General features: G+C 52.2%; 1 protein-coding gene across 3 annotated transcripts; it reads right to left on the reverse strand.

Moving 5' to 3' along the window:
• Positions 1 to 411: 411 nt before the first annotated feature.
• On the reverse strand, positions 412 to 18,867 carry GTF3C4 (general transcription factor IIIC subunit 4). Of its 3 annotated transcripts, XR_006740433.1 has the most exons (7): positions 18,007 to 18,867; positions 9,674 to 11,497; positions 8,657 to 8,787; positions 6,970 to 7,058; positions 4,962 to 6,235; positions 4,096 to 4,100; positions 412 to 1,901 (listed from the first exon to the last, which is right to left on the reverse strand). XR_006740433.1 is itself a non-coding variant. In XM_036420382.2 (5 exons), exons 1-5 carry the CDS (start codon positions 18,358 to 18,360, stop codon positions 6,171 to 6,173), a joined length of 2,463 nt encoding a protein of 820 aa, XP_036276275.1. In that variant the 5' UTR covers positions 18,361 to 18,867; the 3' UTR covers positions 1,948 to 6,170. The 3 variants fall into 3 exon arrangements, 1 of the variants encoding a protein (XP_036276275.1); XR_006740432.1 differs by lacking the exon at positions 412 to 1,901 and having other exon boundaries at positions 1,948 to 4,930; XM_036420382.2 differs by lacking the exon at positions 412 to 1,901 and having other exon boundaries at positions 1,948 to 6,235.
• Positions 18,868 to 18,901: the final 34 nt, after the last annotated feature.

Here is an 18,901-nt window from a genome sequence, read left to right on the forward strand (position 1 = left end):
AACCCATTACTGTCATTTACTATTGTAGAAATGACCCAAGTGAGAGGTTTGGAGTGAACGGATGGATGGACAGATGGACAGGTGGCCAGATGAGGGGGCATGAACGCCAATGGAATTATTGCCCTGTAACTTTTTAAACAACTTTTTTTTTTCCTTTATTGATTTTTAGAAAGAGAAGGATAGGGATAGAGAGATAGAAACATTGATGAGAGAGAACATCATTGATTGGCTGTCTCCTGCACACCCCCTACTGGGGACTGAGCCTGCAACATGAGCATGTGCCCAGAATGGGAATCAAACTGGTGACTTCTTGGTTCCTAGGTTGACCTTAACCACTGAGCAACAATGGCTGTTTTTTGTTTGTTTGTTTGTTTTACTGTGGTAAGAATACAGCATGAGGTCTACTCTCTTAACAAGTTTTTCAATAATGTGGACCATACAGTGTTGTTCACTATGGGTTTATCCCTAGAGTAGGTCACATTGATTATGATGTATTGTAAGTGCAGTTTGATGATACTTTATTTTGGGTTTTTGCAACTGTTATTTGGGTTCCCATCAAAGCAGACCCTGAGACGAGACTGGCTTCAGCACGGGTGTGGTGGGATGGGAGACAGGACAGGGAGAGGGCCAACACCTGTAGGTAACAGGCAGGCCACCGCTGTGGGCACTGGGGGGCAGTCCCCCTGGGCTCCTCCATGGGCAGCACCCCTCAGAACCATCCGTCCCAGAGACCAGGCTCACCCATCATTCCCACCCCGCTGTTTTGGAGTCACCCCAAGGAACAGTGACTCCCCAACACGACTGCCATCTCACAACCAAGCAAGTGCGTAGGGTACCAGCACAGGCACATGCTCGGGCGCAGACGCTGTCAAATGAGGACCTGGCCGCAGGGCCGGGAGGGGCAGGAGTGGCTCCTGCCAGGCCCCCCCCCCCCCCCCAGGCTGCCCACAGCGAGGCAGCTCCGCGTGGCGTAAGGAGGGGCCGGCATTATCTGTGACGCAGCCTGAGAGGGTCCGCACACAGCCCCAGAGCTCACCAGCGCCCACTGTGCCCCTCACGGGCTGCAGGAGGAACAGGACCAAACCTCACACCAGGGAAAAGCGACAGGCGTTGCAGACATGCTCAGGCAGAAACCCATTTCAGGTTCCCATGACCCCCTGGGGGCTCAGAATCCCTACACCCACCAAGCCTCAGAGCGTGGCAGGGAGGCACGGTTCTCCAGGGGTCCCAGGGAATGGTTCGGGGCCACGCCTTCTCCCAGAGCGGGTGTTCAGGCTCCAGACTCGGTGGCTGGGCAGCTTGCACCACATCCAGGCTGCTGCTTCTGCCAGCTCCTGCCTCCTGGGCCACCAGCGCCCAGTGCGGCCGGAAGTGATGCTCAGTGAGCGGTGCTTGGTGGCTGCAGTGACGGGGTCTCCCGTCGCCAGCTCGCTCCCACCGTTTCCACCAATTAATCAGCTCCAAGTCGCACTGCCCCTCCTTTTACGGCGACATTTCTTTCACTGCTCAGAACTCTTTATCTTACATCTTCAGCAGTCTCAGGATACGTTTAGGTATATTTTTTTGCATCTTATTTATCCTGTGTGGTGTGTCTAGCTTTCTGGTTGTTGTGAGCGGGAGTGCTGGTCTGAGTTCAGGTTTACTGTGGTGAAATTATTGCAGCAGGCACTTGGTTTTCTGTGACTACCAGGTACCGTTTACCTGCTGTGGACAATGTGTGGTCTAACATATTACTGATGCTCTGTTGACCGTTTCCCCCTATGTTCCTCATGTGTTCTCGGGAGAAAACCGGAGGCTGGATGGACTCCGAGGTGGTGGCCAATGGCCATTTCTCTCCCGCGCAGCTTCTCCTGCTGCTGTCAGGCTAGAGGCTTCTGGGCGTCTCCACCACTCATGCACACCTGGTAAGAGATGCACACAACATGCAAGTGATTCTGTTATCTTTTAATTTTGAATAAAAAGTTGGCTGTGGTAACAATACTAGTGGCTCTGCATACAAAACACGTTTGAGGTTATTTCATCACATTTTTACAAAACTGCCGCTATGTACAGCACTAGATATTCACAGCAACTTTACAGATTCTAAGGACTAGAATCCAACGAGCAACAGGGAAATCCAAAATGGAGAAAAGCTAACCACCAGTGGTCTGTCGTCAGCTAGGGAGATGGAGGGCAGCTGACTGGCAGAGACAGCGGGTCTGTGGCGCCTTCTTTAGTGAAAATGGGGCTACACATGGGCAAACCCCCTCCGAGTCGTCCACTCCGTTTTCTCTACACTCTCCCCCCCGTCAGCCTCCCCGGAAACCAAGCCCAGGTGAGAGCAGCTCAGGACGCGGTGCCTTACGCGCAGGAAGGAAGGCTGCTGGTGCCGAGATGGCGCCCTCCGGGGCACCCCAAGAAGCTCAGTTCATCCCAGGAAAGGAGTCGACCCTCTTCCAGTCCCGTTCTTAGCAGGCCTGAGCGCCCGGAAGTGAGCCGCCCCCCTGACAGGAGGCGGAGCTCCCAGCCCGCTCCGGCCACAGCCGTTTCCTGTGTGGGCGCTGGACTTTGGTGCCGCGGGAAGTACCGAGAGGAAACGGACAGTTCCTGCCCATGAGGAGCGTACAGTCTAACAATGAATACCATGTACACATGTGCGATGGAGGAGCGGCCATTTTTCTGGATGGCGGGACATTCCAAGCAAAAGGTGTTATTGTTCTTCAGTTATCATTTAAACACAAAGAGTTAATAACACACCACCTGGTCAGATGGCAAAAAATTTTTTAAATCTCCCTTTTATAACCTTATGTTTTTAAATGCCTATTCTTTTTATTTAAAAAATGTCATCTGTAAACATACAAAAATTCAGAGCAGAACACAAAGATTATAGCATGGGCGCTGCGTAGACAAACTACATATCAGTACACACAACACAGACTTCCTTCTCTACACAATTATTTTTTTATAAACAAGTCTGATATTCCCTTTCATACATTAAAGTACAGATCTGAGTCAGTCTGGAAAAGACTTCACTGATTTTTGCATTTAATTCTAACTAGTACCCAAGCACCTGACCCCACGGATGAAGTTAGCTACGTGACAGACGGATGAAGTCTTACAGCCTCAAGGCCTCACAGCCTCTGGGGCCTCTAATGCGACCACTTTACGATATTCCTGTGCAGGCAACAGGAGCTCATGGCGGTGAAGTAAACAGCTCTGACCTTATAAATACACACAACCTCCTGAGCTCTGAAATGTATTGTACCTCCCCACCCACTGACAGCATTTCAACCAGACAGCCTGCACCCCTGCTCTGTGGGCATGAGAGGTCCACCTGCCCCTTTTCAACTCCCCTACTCCTGGAATGCACGGACAGACAGCGGGTGGCAATCTCAGCAGTACTGCTCTGACCAAACTCACTCCCCGAGAGGGTAGTTACCACTCAGAGGACAGGCAAGCTACGAAAAGCTGAGCCATCCCGCTGGATAGAGACTGGGAGAGGAAGATTCATACACCGAAAGGATTAAGTTCTTCACAGGACACCTTTAAGCCGTTCCCCTTAAATCTGTTCATTTTGGCCCAGCCGGTTTTGCTCAGTGGACAGAGCATCGACCAATTCCGGCCACGGGCACAGGCCTGGGTTGTGGGCTCGATCCCCAGTGGGGGGCGTGCAGGAAGCAGCCAACCAAAGATCTCTCTCATTGTGGATTTCTGTCTCTTTCTCCCTTCCTCTCTGAAATCAATAAAAATACGTATTTTTAAAAACCTGTTGCTTCACACCAAGTGTTCAGAAACAGCTGTGTCTTAGGCTGTGTCTGCACGTGGGAGGCTGCAGCCCCTCGGCCAGTGACAGTGCTGCAGACGGAGCGCAGGCCCGGGACAAGCACAGCCCGCACACCCACAGCTTCACCCGGCACGAGGCTACAGGACTGAGATCCGGGAAGCCACGCTACACGTGCACCTCTGACCTCACAGGGCACAGGCACGGTCCACGTGCTCCGGAATCAGCGCGAGCAGAGATCATGTCAGCAGACGTGACGTTAACTCCAAAAGCCCCTTTCCGATTCCAGAGGAACAGCTGAAGGTGAACACCCTGTCAGAGCTGCCAACGGATACCTGCACTAAAACCAGGCGCGGGTTAGAGCCTGGGGGAGGGGCTCTGGACGCACTGCCGCCAGCGCCTTGTTGACCCCCCGGCGGCAGAAGGGCGGCTTAAGCGCTACGGACGGTCACAAGAAAGGCCCCGCCAGGCAGCGGCTGGAGGCTGTCCGTGTGGGGCTTACACTGTCTCACTGTGTGTGCTGCCCAATCCCCAACGAGAAAAAGGGCAGAAGATGCCTGTCCTTAGAGAAGTGGAGGCGCCTGCCCTGGCTGGCGCGGCTCGGCTGGCTGGCTGGCATCCCGTGCACCAAACGGTCCATGTTTGATTCCCAGTCAGAGCTCGTACTAGGGTGCAGGCTCATGTGCGAGATGGGGCATGTGCGAGAGGCAACCAACGGGTGTCTCTCTCTCTTCCTTTCTCTAAAACGCATGTCCTCAGTGAGGGTTACAATGCAGTCCTCTCAGCTCCTCCCTCAGGCCGGGGGCTCATCTCCAGGGACGGGGGTGGGAATTTGGGCGGCAGCAGGTGGGGCTTCTGTCCCTGGGGAGAAGCGTGTTCTGGTAAAAGAGTGGCATGATTATTCCTACACAGACACACAAATAATTCATTAGGGAGGCCCCTTCAGTGAACGCCTAATAATTCCGTCTCCCCCAAACGCACAACTGCTTTAAAAAAAAAACACTTAACATCTTAAATGGCAGCAGTGCCACATTCTCCGACAATAAAGCTACCGGTTCTGAGTAGCAACAAATCCTAAGTGAAGCGGAGCATTCATGATTATTAACACCGCAATGACTCTTTGACAGGATCCCAATTGTTACTGTCACATTTGTGGGGGAAGTGACACGGCTACAGGCAGAAAGCGTCTGCAACCACACACCTGCGCTGCGCGGAGTTTTACTGCTGACTGTCCTCTTTCTGAAAATCAACTCAACGTGCCGACACGGAAGGCTGGATCGAGCTGCACTTGAAATTACCACCAGAATAAGCAGCAGCAGGTGAGGCAGACGCTGTTCATGAAGGACACAGAGTAGAAGCAGGAGCGGTGGCAGTCAGGCAAACTCATGCAGGATGAGTCAGAATGGCAGCACTGATGGGCACCGGTCCCCAGGACCTGACCGGAGAGACCCAGCACTGTCGCTCCAGCATGGCTACTTTTTGTTTTACGTTGTAAAACCAATGAACGTCGAACATCTCTTAGCCAGAGACACCTGTGGGCCAGAGCAGGGGCTCTGTGGAGAAACTCTCAGCTCGCCAAGCAGTTGCCCACCTGCTGTGCCGGGTGCAAGCGCCTGCTGTCTGTCTGGCAGTCTCTAGGCAAACTCTGGCTGGACAGACATGAACCTTCTGCAAATGTCCATATTAAAACACCCCAAGATTTAATACTGGAAGGAGCGAGCACTCCTCTGTGCACAGATGGCTCGCTCGGCACCACAGTTGGGTCTGAAGCGGGCGTGGCTGCCTGAGTGAGCACCCGAGTCCTTACACACGGCCCTGGGGCAGGAAGCTGGTGACACGGAAATCATTCAGTGCCACAGTTACCCCTTCACAAGTCACTGGGCCTTTGGACACACTAAACCCAGTCTTAGTCTTGGCTTCGACCTCTTAAAAATACAGAGTTTAGGAAAATGTTTTCAGACGAGGTTTGGCGGATTCGGTTCTGTGGCTGTTTGCTGGGCACAGCAGCGGGCCCTGCGCTCAGACACTGTGAGCATCTGCTGGCCACTGGCCACCACGGGCCGGCCACCTCCGCTCTCCGAGCCACAGGCAGTTCCAGACCCAGGCCAGGCTTCACCCTCACGCAGCCCACAGGCCTTCTCCAGTCTCTAGAAATCTGTTCCTGGGATGACAGGGCCTTTGTCCAAACTGCTTCAGTCAAGACGCTGTAAAAGCAAGTACTCCTTGCTGAGCAAGGAGGGGGGCTGACGTTCACCTCGAAATGAATGGGCTCGGCTCCGTCTCGCACAGACAGCTCTGGTCCGCAGAGACAGAAGCAGCGCCCCTCCCTGCGCAGGCAGACCCAGTGCAGCCCTCTCTCCAGCCGGAGTGTTCCCCACAGATCACGCCCTGTCTGCTCCTCCACGGCCGGTCAGAAGACGGGAGAGTCACAGAATGGGCAGGGGCTCTGCAGCAGCCTCTTGATCCAGTCAGGGTCTGCAAGGAAGACAGGCGCTGAGCGGGGGCTCAAAAAGGGCCTGCGGGATGTCGGAACGAGCTGCAGTGTCCAGGCGGCATTCTGCCCCCTCTGTGCCCCTGGACAAAGCCCCCGCCCCAACCTTCTAAGTGAGGATGGGCTAACCTGTGGCCCCCAAGCTAAGGCATTTCATCCTTCTGTAATGAGAGAGGAAAACGAGTGAATGAATTTACTCAGTTCAAAGGACTATATTTTTTTTCACAGCGTATCAATTAAAATATTTCATAGATTGCCGAAACCGGTTTAGCTCAGTGGGTAGAGAGTCGGCCTGTGGACTGAAAGGTCCCAGGTTCGATTCCGGTCAAGGGCATGTACATTGGTTGCGGGCACATCCCCAGTAGGGGGTGTGCAAGAGGCACCTGATTGATGATTCTCTCTCATTGATGTTTCTAACTCTCCATCCCTCTCTCTTCCTCTCTGTAAAAAATCAATAAAATATATTAAAAAATAAAGAAAGAAATAAAATATTTCGTAGGCATTATCATGTGCAGTTTCATTCAAATGTAATGTAGACACATCAGGTAAAGAACTGTGGGCATCTTCTGAATGAATGACTTATAGAAGCAGATTGGCAAACTTACACCTAACATGCAGCACGGACCTGAACAGGACATATGATCACGGTTTTAGTTAGCTGTGGCTGCCTGACCCGGCCGCCATGCCCCCCCCGCCCCACGGCCGGAGGCTCACTCACCTTCCGGAGTCGGGTGGCGGGCAATGCTGTCGTGGAGCAAACACCTTCTGTATATCAGGCTCTGGCAGGACTGGTAGGTTAAAAAGCACCTGCAAGAGGCCATGGCAGCGTCAGTTCTGCCAACACCAGAAAGCGGCAGTGCCGAGGGTGACGCACCAGCCACACTGGAAGCACGTTCACCAAGGAAAGGGCAGGCTTGTTCACAAATCCATGGCAACCCACATCCCTCTGCAGCTGCTGGGCCCCCACTCAGGGATGCGCCTGTCCGTTCCCCAGCGACAGACAGGTGCTAACACAGCCGGTCACGTGTTCAGCTCTGGGAAACGTTTGTTCCTCCCTGGCTGTGCTTGTATGCTGACAGCTGACCACATAACACACTGAAAACTGTTCTTGTGAGTGATGGCATGATTGGGTGCGGGCACTATGTTTAAGAGTCTCACAGCACAGGGGGACCTGAAGGAGGCAGAAGACAAAGCGAATGGTGTGAAAAAGAAGGGCGGGAACCAACGTGCCCAGGCTCAAGCCCCCGAGCCCCCTCCCCCAGGACCAGCCAGGCGGGCAAGGAGATGGGAAGGAGTGCTTTTGGGTCTGCAGGGAGGTTTTCCCAAGAGACAACAGTTTTTAAGCTGAGCAGCCAAGGAGCAGAAAATGAAGAGGAAGAGGAAGAGGAAGGAGAAAGAGATTCCAGTGGCTCCCTCTGAGTGACGTGGGTGCACAGGAGGCAGCTCACAGCTGGTGAGAGCAGCGCCCTCTCTCGTGGAGCAAGGATATGGAGGCGTCCTGGCCTGACTCCAATCCACAAACATGAGGCTACCTTTCGTCAGAGAACCCATCGGAGACTGTCTGCATGGCAGTCACTCCTGGGAGCTCTGCAGGCGGCACCAGCTCTAGCTCTGCATTCACCACCGTGTGACGGGCAAATGAGCTGCCTTCCCCAGCAGCCAGGGTCCTCCTCCGCAGAAATGGAAATCACCAGGGTCCCACGCACAGCGGCTGTGATAACAGTGACTCAGGACACGCACACGCTCAGCAGAGCGCCTGCCAGGCCACTGGTGCTCGAGATGCCGGCTGCTGATCCTGTCCTGAGCTGCTGCTGCCAACGGACATCAAGTCCGTGAAGCAGCCAGCCAAGGAGGAAGGGTCAGAGGCCGGGAGGGAAGCAGGGAGAGCTCTGTGCAGGGAGCCAGTGATGGGGGTGCTTGTAGAAGAGGGGAGAAGGAAGAAGCAGGAAGAGGAAGAGAAAGGGAAGAGAAGGAAGAAGAGGAGGAAGGAAGAGGAGAAGGCAGAGGAGGAGGAGGAGGAGGAGAAAAAAGAAGAGGAGGAGGAGGAGAAGGAAGTTGCCCACTGTGTCCACAAAACAGACACACTGAGGTGGGAGTGGGACTGAGGGCAGGGGAGGAGGAGGATTCTGCCTTTTATTATCAAGTTAATCAAAAGAAGTACATCAGTGCTTTTATACTGCACTAACTGTGACAGGTATCACTTTAGTAATGGTCATTTTTAAAATGTAATGCTACTCCAATGAAACAGCACTCCCCACAGGAAGCAATGCCTGTGTGTGCCAGGCAGGAGGCCTCGCCGCTGAAGGCCCTGGCTTAGGGCAGCCGGAAGCAGACCCCTGTGCCAGGCCTGGTAACAGCAGCTTCTCTGGGCAGCTAGGTCTGAGGCAGGGCTGGCGGGAGCTTACCGGAGCCAGATGTGGCCGTTGGAGCAGACGGCCTGCTTGCGGTCCGTGAAGGGCAGGATCTCCTTGCACAGGCTGCAGTGCTCGGGGAAGGTCTGCTTGTTCATCTTCTTGGAGATGTGGCCGATCAGCACCTGGGAGAAGCAGTGGGCGGTGAGTGGGGCACGGGGCTGCCGGGCACAAAGGGAACCCCACGCCGCTCTGCATCCCCGACGGGAGAGTCCATCTCCATCACGCTGCCCGGGAGGTGAGACCAGGCCATCAGCTGTGCCACTGGCTGAGGGGAAGCGGCTTTCAGGGCCCTGACAACAGGGTGGACGGAACCCACTAAAGCAGTTCTCAACATTCCTAACGCCGCAACCCTTTAATACAGCTCCTCATGTGGAGGTGACCCCCAATGATAAAATTGTTTTCGTTGCTACTTCATAACTGTCATTTTGCTACTGTTGTGAATCGTAATGTAAATATCTGTGTTTCCGATGGTCTTAGGCGACCCTGCTAGTGGTTCTCAACCTGTGGGTCTCAACCTGTAGGGCCTAAGGTGGGGGAGAGCCTCAGTGGATCTCACACTGCAGGCGACCAGACAGAGCAAGTAGGTAAGACCCCCTTCAAAACGCCGGTCAACTGTGGGGAACGGCAGGTGTAGAGGGCCGTCTACACTTGGAGCTCCAGTGTAAATGGGTTAAAAACGACAAAGGACATGAACTGCTAGTGAGACAAGATGTTTCTGAAGGGCTGGGGTTCCCATCCCAGTGATACAGCCACGAACGTTTTTCCAACAAAGGAATGAAGTGGATCAGTGTTCTTGAGACTTTCACTGCTGAAGCAGTATAACCGCAAGACCAAAGCAGAGAAAGGGGAAGCTGACATTGGCCTGTGGTTCCCTCTGCGCGCCCCTTCCCCCCCAGGGTCCCTCAACTACCGAAAACACGTGGAAGCACAAACCGAGCTTCAGAAATTCAATGGAGTCCCACAGACAGCAGGCCTGGCAGGCTCAGCGTTCTGCCAAGCAACACCCACCCGCGCTGTGCGGTCGTCATACTCCTCGTCGGACATGAGGAAGTCGCAGAGCCCCCTGGTGGGCACGCTGGTGTTCTCCGTGATCCAGGTGTGCAGGTACACTTCCCCCAAGACCCGCTTCATGTGCTCCCTGGTCAAGTGCATCTCCACAGCTTCGATCTTCCCCTGGATCTCCAGCAGTTTCTCCTCCATCGGCTCGTGGCCTCCGGCGTCCCCAGCCTGGGTGAGCGAGTCATCCGCCGGGTCGTCCGGGTCCCCCTCTTTGCTCTTCTCCTGGAGGCCCTGCTTGGCCGCCGGCCTGGAGGACGTGCCTTCTTCTTGCTCGTCCTCGGCGGGGCCCAGCCCAGGGGAGTCGACCGGTAAGGTCTTGGCGTCCTCCTTGGTGGGCTGCCACAAGGCTTCGGACGGGGCTTTCTGCATCGACTGGTACAGAATCCTCAGGAGGAAAAGTTTAAAGCGCCAAAAGTAGGTGGCCCCGCTGCTCTCGATCTTTTTTTCCAAAGCTTCTTGTAAAAACGGAGGGATGTATTTATCTTTCAGAATCTTCCAGCGTACGAGGTCTAGTAAGTCTACCTGTTTAAAGAGGTTCTGAACCGAAGATTCCAGGAGCTGAGCAGCTGCCTCTTCAAAAGTTTTGAGAGCAACGAACTGGACCTGGTAGTTCTTGCTCACGGGGTGGAGGCCGTTGACCATGCCCTCAGTCGTAATGACGGCCAGGTACGCCCCGCACGGGCTCACCGCTATCCCGTGTGTCCTCACGGGGCCGAACACCTCTGACAGCTTAATCAGCTGGTGTTCAAACTTCAAGGCGACGTCAGTGAAGATGGGAATCAGCTGCCTCACCTTGCCGTCACTGGAGCAGGTGTACACTGTCCCGTTCTGCTTGTCGGCCGTCATGGAGACGATCGGCAGGGAGTGGAGGCCCGTGACGTGGGAGTTGTGGACGTTCAGACCTGCTTTGGAGATGAGGAGGAGACACCAGAACACGTAGGGCCCTCTGGCGGCCACCACCAAGCTGCAGCTGCACTTCTGGTAAGGGTGGTAGAGCGGGACGCACTTGATGCTGTGCACGGGCAGCTGGTCCATCTCCTTCCAGAGGACGACGGGCTGCCTCAGCGTGAAATAGCCTTTAATGGCCTTGAGGTTGACGGGGAGGATTTTCACAGGCCCGAAGGCGCTCCCCACAATGAGGCCGCTCATCTTCCGGTTATTGTGCTCGTATTCCCACCAGAACAAGACGCTGGGAGAGGTGATTCCCGACTCGATGGTGTTGCAGGAGGAGATGGACTCCTTGCCCACGAAAGGCAGCTGGAACTGCCACACGGCGATGTTGCCGTTCTCAAAGAGGACGGCCAGCAGCACGCTGCCCACGTCCCGGCACTCGTTGTTGTGCTTGACCTGCTGCGTGGTGCAGATGCCGGACCACTCCATGCGCACCGGGGTCTGCATGCTGTGCCTCCTCTGGAACTCGGCAAAGTCCGCCAGGTTCCCTCCCGGGGCCTCGGTCTTAGAGAACCTGTAACTGGTCTCAAAGAGACGGTCTCCGTAAATCTCAGTCAGGTCGACCAGCTGGACCCACTGCAGTCTGTTGAGGTTAGCCTGGATGGTCAGGCGATTGTCCATGGTCAGAGCCGCCAAGATGCACCTGCCGTTAGCATCGCAGCCCATGGGGGACCAGCTGGTGTACTTGAACCCTCTCAGTGGGGGCAAAGCCTTCCCCTCTGGGTTGAATGCCCTGTCTAGCATGAAGGTCTGGCTGATGGCGGGGTCTGCAGAGCTGGCAAATTTCTCTTTACACTGGGCAACTTCTGCTTTTGAGCCAACCTGGAAATAAGAAGTATAAAAGCTATCAGATAAATATTTCACTCTAAAAATATATTTATATTACTTAGGCTATATTAACTGTATACTACAAAATTTTACATATAAAACATATATACAAAATTTTTCTATCCGTTTTGTTAATTTTAGTATGACATGCATTTAAAAGGTCAAATACAAGCCTAAAACTAAATAACCATATGATCACAATTTTTTTTTAAAGGATCAGAATAAATGTTGCCATTGTTTATAGCCTGGTTTCCATCTTCTTAGAAGTGACATAAGCAATGAAGATGAGAGAAATGTACTTAATTATTTTTTTCATATTTTTATTGATTTCAGAGAGGAAGGCACAGGGAGAGAGAGGTAGAAACATCAATGATGAGAAAGAACCATTGGCAGCCAGTCCAACCTGCAACCCTGGCATATGCCCTGACCAGGAATAGAACCGAGACTTCCTGGTTCATAGGTCAACACTCAACCATTGAGCCATACCAACCTGGCTGATTCTTAAAGAGTCAAAAGAGCATTTAGCTAAACTAATCACAAGACAATAAAAGTGTTAAAATGCATGAAAATATACATCTTTAATACAGTTAGGTATTTGGATTCTTACAATATCTTTGCAATACAAATACAAACTTCCTCTCCATCTTCCAAGTTTGTAATGTACATCACCAGTGCCTAGCTATATGAAGGCATTCTATTTAAAAAGATTGTAAAGGGACATTAAAGATGGGGGAAGAGTCCCAGCTGGTGTTGCTCAGTGGTTAAACATCGTTCCGTGAACCAGGGTCAAGATTAGCTTCTCTGACAGGGCACATGCCTGAGTTACAGGCTTGATCCCTAGTAGGGGGCATGAAGGAGGCAGCCAATCAATGATTCTCATCATTGATGATCCTTCTCTCACTCTCCCCCCCCCCCCCTCTCCATTCCTTTCTCTGAAATCAACAAAAATAACAAACAAAAAGATGGGGGAAGATAAATGACCAAAAGAATGTGGTCCAGAGCCATAAGGAAATAACCAGGAAGCCTAAAGCCAGGGGCGGGGGGGCAGCACACGTCAAATAAAATATGGTTTCTGTATGTCAGAAGCAAGAAGAAAGAGCTTGACCTACTATGTTAGAGAAATGGCTAACAGAGAAAGCAAGCAGAATCTTCCCATTCCTTTTTAATGCCAATCTCCTTTTACATATATGCTGATTTTCAAACTGGAATAGGTAGAAAAATGTGATTAAAAAAGAATTCAAAGTGGATAGAGCATTGGCCTGAAGACCGAAGGGTCCCAGGTTTGATTCCGGTCAAGGGCACATACTTTGGTTTAGGGCACATCCCCAATAAGGGGTGTGCAGGAGGCAGCTGATCGATGTGTCTCTCTCATGGATGTTTCTAGCTCTCTATTCCTCTCCCTTCCTCTCTGTAAAAAATCAATAAAACATATATAAACACACACACACACACACACACACAAACTCAAGCCTAAGACATATACAGATGTAATAAAAGTCTCTCTGAGTCTAAGTCCCTGCACTCAGAGTAATTAACTCCAGGACACAGACAGAACTTTGAAGATGTGGAACTCTGCCCCACTAACAGCATTTCTTAGTAAAGCTTGGACAACTGGGAATGTGTTAGAAAACTGGAGTGCAAGAAAGTTTTAAAATACCCCCAAAACGTAAATAAGGTAACAAAAGCCAGACCATTAAGCCTGGTAGGGCATACAATTCCTCAATGTTTTAACAAACGACTGGTTTATGTAGACAGCAGTGTCCATCAGAATCCAGCATAAGATAACTGGGAAAATGTAATGTTATTCTCTCTTCTGCTGCAACTGCCAGGTAACATAAATAAGCATGTAAAATGAAAGGCAGACATAAAGTTGTCCAACAAGTGAATTAGGAAACTAACCTTTCCTGAAGTGTGTTACACACATGACTCCCCTGAATTGTCCCTTGAGAAGGAGCTCTGTGGCTCTAGCCATTTCTCCCTGAGAGTTACAGGGGCCGGCAGAGACTTGGCGTCAAACTTTTAAACCATGCTTTGCTGTATGGGGAGAGGAGGGGTCATCCTAAAAAATACTCTGCAACAGTGTCTCAGGCAGTCCACCTTGATTTTTAAAAGGCACAGTAATCTGGATACACTGACGGGCATGCTGGAGACATAGTATAAACCAGAAGTTCCGATGACAGGCGCAATTAGCTGGTTAATAAAAGAATGCTAATAAAAGCTCAGAGCTTCCTCAGGGTAGATACAGTGTGAAAGATGACACAACGAATCCTGGCTCTGTCCAGTAACAGCTCCTGCCCCTGCACACACTGGGCAGACCCCTGGCCCAAAGTGCCTCATTTACAAAGAATACTACTGCAAGTCTCATGGAGTTAGGAAGGTTACATAAGTCAATATATGTAAAGCGTACATTAGTAAGTGCTCAATAAATGCTAGCTATGATGATGACTATTAATTCTCTCAGGGGTAAACGTTAATGAGACCTAATAAGAGTAGTGTAAAATGTTGGGTAATGTTGTCTACCAAATGAAGGGTAGATATAAAATTGTTCACCAAATCCTATAATATTATAAGTTAGAATAGGTAAACTTGCTATAAATAAAAGCTACTATAGAACTGAAAGTGAACTGATGGAATTTGTAACCCAAAGCAGCGGCACAGGATAAAGTACAGGAGCTCACTCACCCCTTGGCCTTCTCGTGAGGAGGATTGTTGGGAGGGTGGAGAGCAGCAGGGAAATTCTTACGGTTTTGTGCAGTGATTTCTAATATGTTAGTTTGAATGAACCTATTGCATATCACAATTAGTTAACAAATTAAAATAATACTCAGATGCCCAAGAAACATACCACTTCAGAGTCCAGCTCGCAGAGGCTGACACCTCCCTCCCCCCCGAACCATTTAATTACATTCTGCTAGAGGCCCGATGCATAAAATTCGTGCAAGGAGCTCTGTCTTCACAGCAGCCCCAGCTGCCACCTCAGCCCCTGCAGGCCTGGCTGCCTCGAAGCCCACCCCCTGCCCACTGGTCATTTCAGAAGGTCATTCTGCCGCCCGGTCTAGTCTAATTAGCTCTTTAGTATATATATAGGATCCTTTTCCAATTGGCCACTAAGAACCTAGCAAATAAAAACTTGAAGCTATTATACAGTAAGCTCCTTGAGGGCAGGAATAAGATTCCAAAGACAGGAAATAGTTATTAACTTCCTGTAGTAGATGGAGCTAATACTTTCAAACGCTCCTAACAACTGGCACTCAATAAAAGGACTTATACATATATTAGTAGGATTTGGAACTACATACAACTGCATGATTCTCTAAATCAGCAGTCCAATGGGAAGACTATATCATTCTTAAATCACTATTTTATTGCTTTTCAGATTCATGTCACATAGCCCTAATGCCCAGGGCAGTAACTTGAAGACGGTGGCTATATGAACTATTATATAACTGCATGTTTTCTGAAAGGAATTAATAATCTAAAGAACAGAATCATAAGGCTAACCTTCTAGCCTTGCTACACACTCGAACTGTGATCCAGGTGGCAGAATGTGCATTTCCTATGTCAGAGCAGCGGTGAACAATAGCAGTGAGTGGGTTTAAAACCCCAGATGGTCAATGGGCAGAGCCATCGAAGTACCCACACAGACTTTTTTACATGCTACCATCTTGCCAGTTTTGTCCCAGGGGTCTCTGAGTCGCAGGGACAATCGGGCTTCAGTCAGCAGGCAGCCCTAGGCTACCGAGAGGGCAGCACACAGAGGAAGATGACATTAATTTCGGAAGCTATGATCAATTATTAGTGTGACATATAAAGAGTCAAATTGCTGTCAGGGCACTATGGACACCTCATAGCCATGCCCACAGCACTAAGCCACTTGTCCTCCATACTGTATGCTGCATTTTAAAAAAATGTATTTTACTGACTTTTTTTACAGAGAGGAAGGGAGAGGGATAGAGTTAGAAACATGGATGAGAAAGAAACATTGATCAGCTGCCTCCCGCACACCCCCAACTGGGGATGTGCCCGAAACCAAGGTACATGCCCTTGACTGGAATCGAACCCGGGCCCCTTCATTCCTTATCCACTGAGCCAAACTGGTCAGGGCCGTGTGCTGCCTGTTTACCTTGAGCATTTATAGTGAGCCAGGAGCTGTGCCACTGCTTAATGTATGTGTTTATGTGTATTGTGTATACATATGTAAATATCCACATATGTAACCATCTTCCAAAAGGTCTAAACCAGGTGGGTTTTATTATCCCGTCATAGGCAGGCCTGTCTTGTTTTGTGCCAGAGCCCTGTCTCTTACCTCTATTTTATAGCCCCACTGCCATCCGCTTGCCTGCGGCCAGCCAGCTTCCCTTTCCTGAGCCACACCAGGTCCGTCCACGGTGAACCTCTCACAGCACCACGGCTTCTTAGGATGAAGCCGAGCTCCTTTCCCTGCCTGTCAGTGTCACCACACTGGCCTCCCTGCTCTTTCCCGGACTCTCTAGAAGGGCTATTTGAGTTCATCTGTTGACGAATCATTACAGACCAACAGTAGTAAATGACTGCTCTCACCTTAACTGCATATGCATGAGATGGACACTTTGTCCACCACCTGGAACACCCACACCTTCCTTCCTCTCCCCGCCGGCCTGTAGGACTGCTGCAGTCTCTACTCCTCCTCTGAACTGCTCTTCTCCAAATCCCTACTGTGTCCACGCAGTTTTCTCTAGCTGAGACACATGTGAATATCCTCAGACAGGAAGTTCCTTTTCAGCAGATACTCCTAAAACCCCTTCTTCTGCCTCCTCCACTGGTGTTTCTCCCCTTCACAGCACCCCGGCACCTGTCCACCTGACCTGCTTATATTTGGACCAACTGGTATCTTCTCAAAGAAGATCTTAGAGGGCTTAGGCATACAAGTTTACCAAGGACCCAATTCAACACCAAGTTGTCCGTTTAAAACTTGAATGAATTACCATATTTTTCGGACCATAAGACGCACTTTTTCCCCCCCAGAAGTGGGGGGGAAAAGTCCCTGCGTCTTATGGTCCAAATATAGCCTACACATATACTTTTAAAAAAAAGTTTTTTTACTTGCCCGGCTCTGTGTGCTTGCCCTGCTCTAAAATGGTTCTAAATGCTGCTGTTTACTTTACAGGGTTGATTACATGTGTTGATGACTGTAATGTTGGGTTTTAATGCACATAAAATATTTTAGGACACTATTTGTTTCAGAATCTTTTTTTCTTCATTTCCCTTCTCTAAAAACTGGTGCGTCTTATGGTCCGGAGCTTATGGTCCGAAAAATATGGTATGCTAAAAAGTGGTGTGGGCTTCCTGCATTTAAAATGAACGCAGTGTGAGAGGGTTTTGTGTGTTTTTTAAAGTTCACTTTCACATAAATGCATTCTCTGTAGATATAGAATGTCCCCCCAAAAATGTATACACACAACAATAATTTTAATTCCAATGGGTTACATCTGAAAAGCAGTATCAGTTGAGCGGCCAGCTGTTAAAGTATATATCCATTTCGGGGGACACCCTACAGGTAGTAACTTTACAGCCCCTGTCACCACCTGACAGAACCCTGGTACTTGTTCACTAGTTGCTAAAGAACGCGAGCCCCGGGGGCAGGGCCTGTTTTGTACCCCGCTAACTTGTCAGCACCTAAGTCAGCACCCAGCGGACAGAGTGGTATCCCAGCGTCTGTCCAATGAGTGAATTTACACTGACAGACCGACCACACACACACACACACACAGATCTTTAACGGACACAGCGAACGTGTCTACGCTGGACTTCTAAACCATGAACATGAACCTTAAAAAAAAAAAAAGAGTCTTAAAGGAACACTGCTAGAGTGAAACTTAGGGACCCCAAGTTATGAAGGCAAACTTCGCTTCTGTGAGGCTGGAAGCACTAACGCTACACAAAGACCTGTCTGCTGCCAGGGACTTTTCATTCCACTCCCAGAGGGTCTGTAGCCATTAAAGAAACACCCGAGGGAAAGGAAGCTCCAGTCCAGAATTTGCCCATCTGCCCAGGGCGAGACCCATTCATCATAAGGTCGCTGGAGCAGTTAGGACCATGGAAAGGACCAACTTTTTCTCCCCAAAGCAGAGGAGGAGGGAGAGGCGGGGGCCGCTCGGAGAACAAAGCCAGCCAGGGGCCGCGGGGCGTGAGCCCAGACAATGGGAGGGAGCGGCGGCGGGGCGCCGGGGGGTCCGCGGGGGTGCAGTCTCAGGCCGCTCCGCCGCGGAGAGCACCCCGCACCGCAGCCGCCGGGCGCGGGGGACCGGCTCCGGGGGCGCCTCGGGGCTGAGAGTGTCGGGAGGGGTGCGTGACCTGCACGCTGGGCACAAATCGCTGCGGTTTTGGGGGGTCAGCCACGGCGACCCCAGCCGCTCCGCCCCGGCCGGGCGCTGGGTGCAGAGGGGAATCCCCGGGCTCGGCGCCGGCGGGCGGGGAGTCCCCGGGGACCGGGCCGCGGCCGCTGGGGGGCCGGGAGGGCTTACTTTGAGGAGGCAGCTGCTGAGAGGGGCGGGCACGGAGGTGCGGTGGATGACCAGGTCCTGGCCCGGGTTGTGCACGTCGCAGATGAGCTCCAGGACCGCGATGCTGCGGGCCGTGGACACGGACACGCGGTGGTCCTCGGACCAGGCCAGCGGCTCCAGGCCGCTCACCGGGTGCTGCAGCTTCACGGCCGGCTCCCGCCGGGCGGCCAGGAGGCGGAACGCGTCGCTGGGCCCGGGGGTCGCGTCCGCCGCCGGCTCCCTCCCGCCCGCCTCGCCCCCCTCCTCCTCCTCCTCCTCGGGCGGCGCAGGCCCGTCGGCCGCGGGCCGCACCCGGTCCTTGTCGGCCGGGTTCATCTCCCGTTAGATGCGGCGGCGGATCCCCCGGGCGCGCCAGTCCCGCGTCGCCGGCCGGTTGCCGCCTCCCGCGCCCGCGCGCCGCCGTTCGGCCCCCAGCGCCCTCCGCGGCGATTTTTCTCCCCTCAGGCCCGAAGCGCCGCCGAGCCAGGAAGGACCCCGCCGTTGCTAGGCGACACAGCCTGGCCGGGTGGCCAAGGCGCTGCCTGTCTAAAAAAAAAGTGCCACCTCTACAAGGCCGGCCCCTGGCGCCTGAACTTGGCCGATGGGTGGGTTGGGGGCAGGAGGCCTAGAGGGCCCCCACTCCGGGTGACCGAGCCTCAGACCCTCCTTAGTGACCTCCCTGGGGCCACTCAACTGCGGAGGAAAGAGAAACACGAGCGCAAACGGAGGAAATGCTGGTTCGATCGCGCCCGGCCTCTTACTCCTCAGAGCAATACAAAGCACCTCACAAGCATGGACTCTGGGGCTGAGTGTCACTTGGCATCCGCTGCCACCGGCCGAGCCCCGAGGGACGCCAAGCGGGACGGCCACCCCGCCC

This window comes from Pipistrellus kuhlii, unplaced genomic scaffold (assembly GCF_014108245.1).
Source record: "Pipistrellus kuhlii isolate mPipKuh1 unplaced genomic scaffold, mPipKuh1.p scaffold_m20_p_68, whole genome shotgun sequence".
In the NCBI taxonomy this organism is placed as follows: Eukaryota; Metazoa; Chordata; class Mammalia; order Chiroptera; family Vespertilionidae; genus Pipistrellus; species Pipistrellus kuhlii.

What these genes read in the sequence shown, in the direction of transcription:
- GTF3C4 (XM_036420382.2), bottom strand. Translation starts at nt 18,360, where the DNA reads ATGAACCCGGCCGACAAGGACCGGGTGCGGCCCGCGGCCGACGGGCCT. An exon ending in TCAGCAGCTGCCTCCTCAAA is followed by an intron (nt 11,498 to 18,006) that starts GTAAGCCCTCCC and finishes TCTTATTTCCAG; the next exon opens with GTTGGCTCAAAAGCAGAAGT. An exon ending in CCGCCACCCGACTCCGGAAG is followed by an intron (nt 6,236 to 6,969) that starts GTGAGTGAGCCT and finishes TCTTCCTTGCAG; the next exon opens with ACCCTGACTGGATCAAGAGG.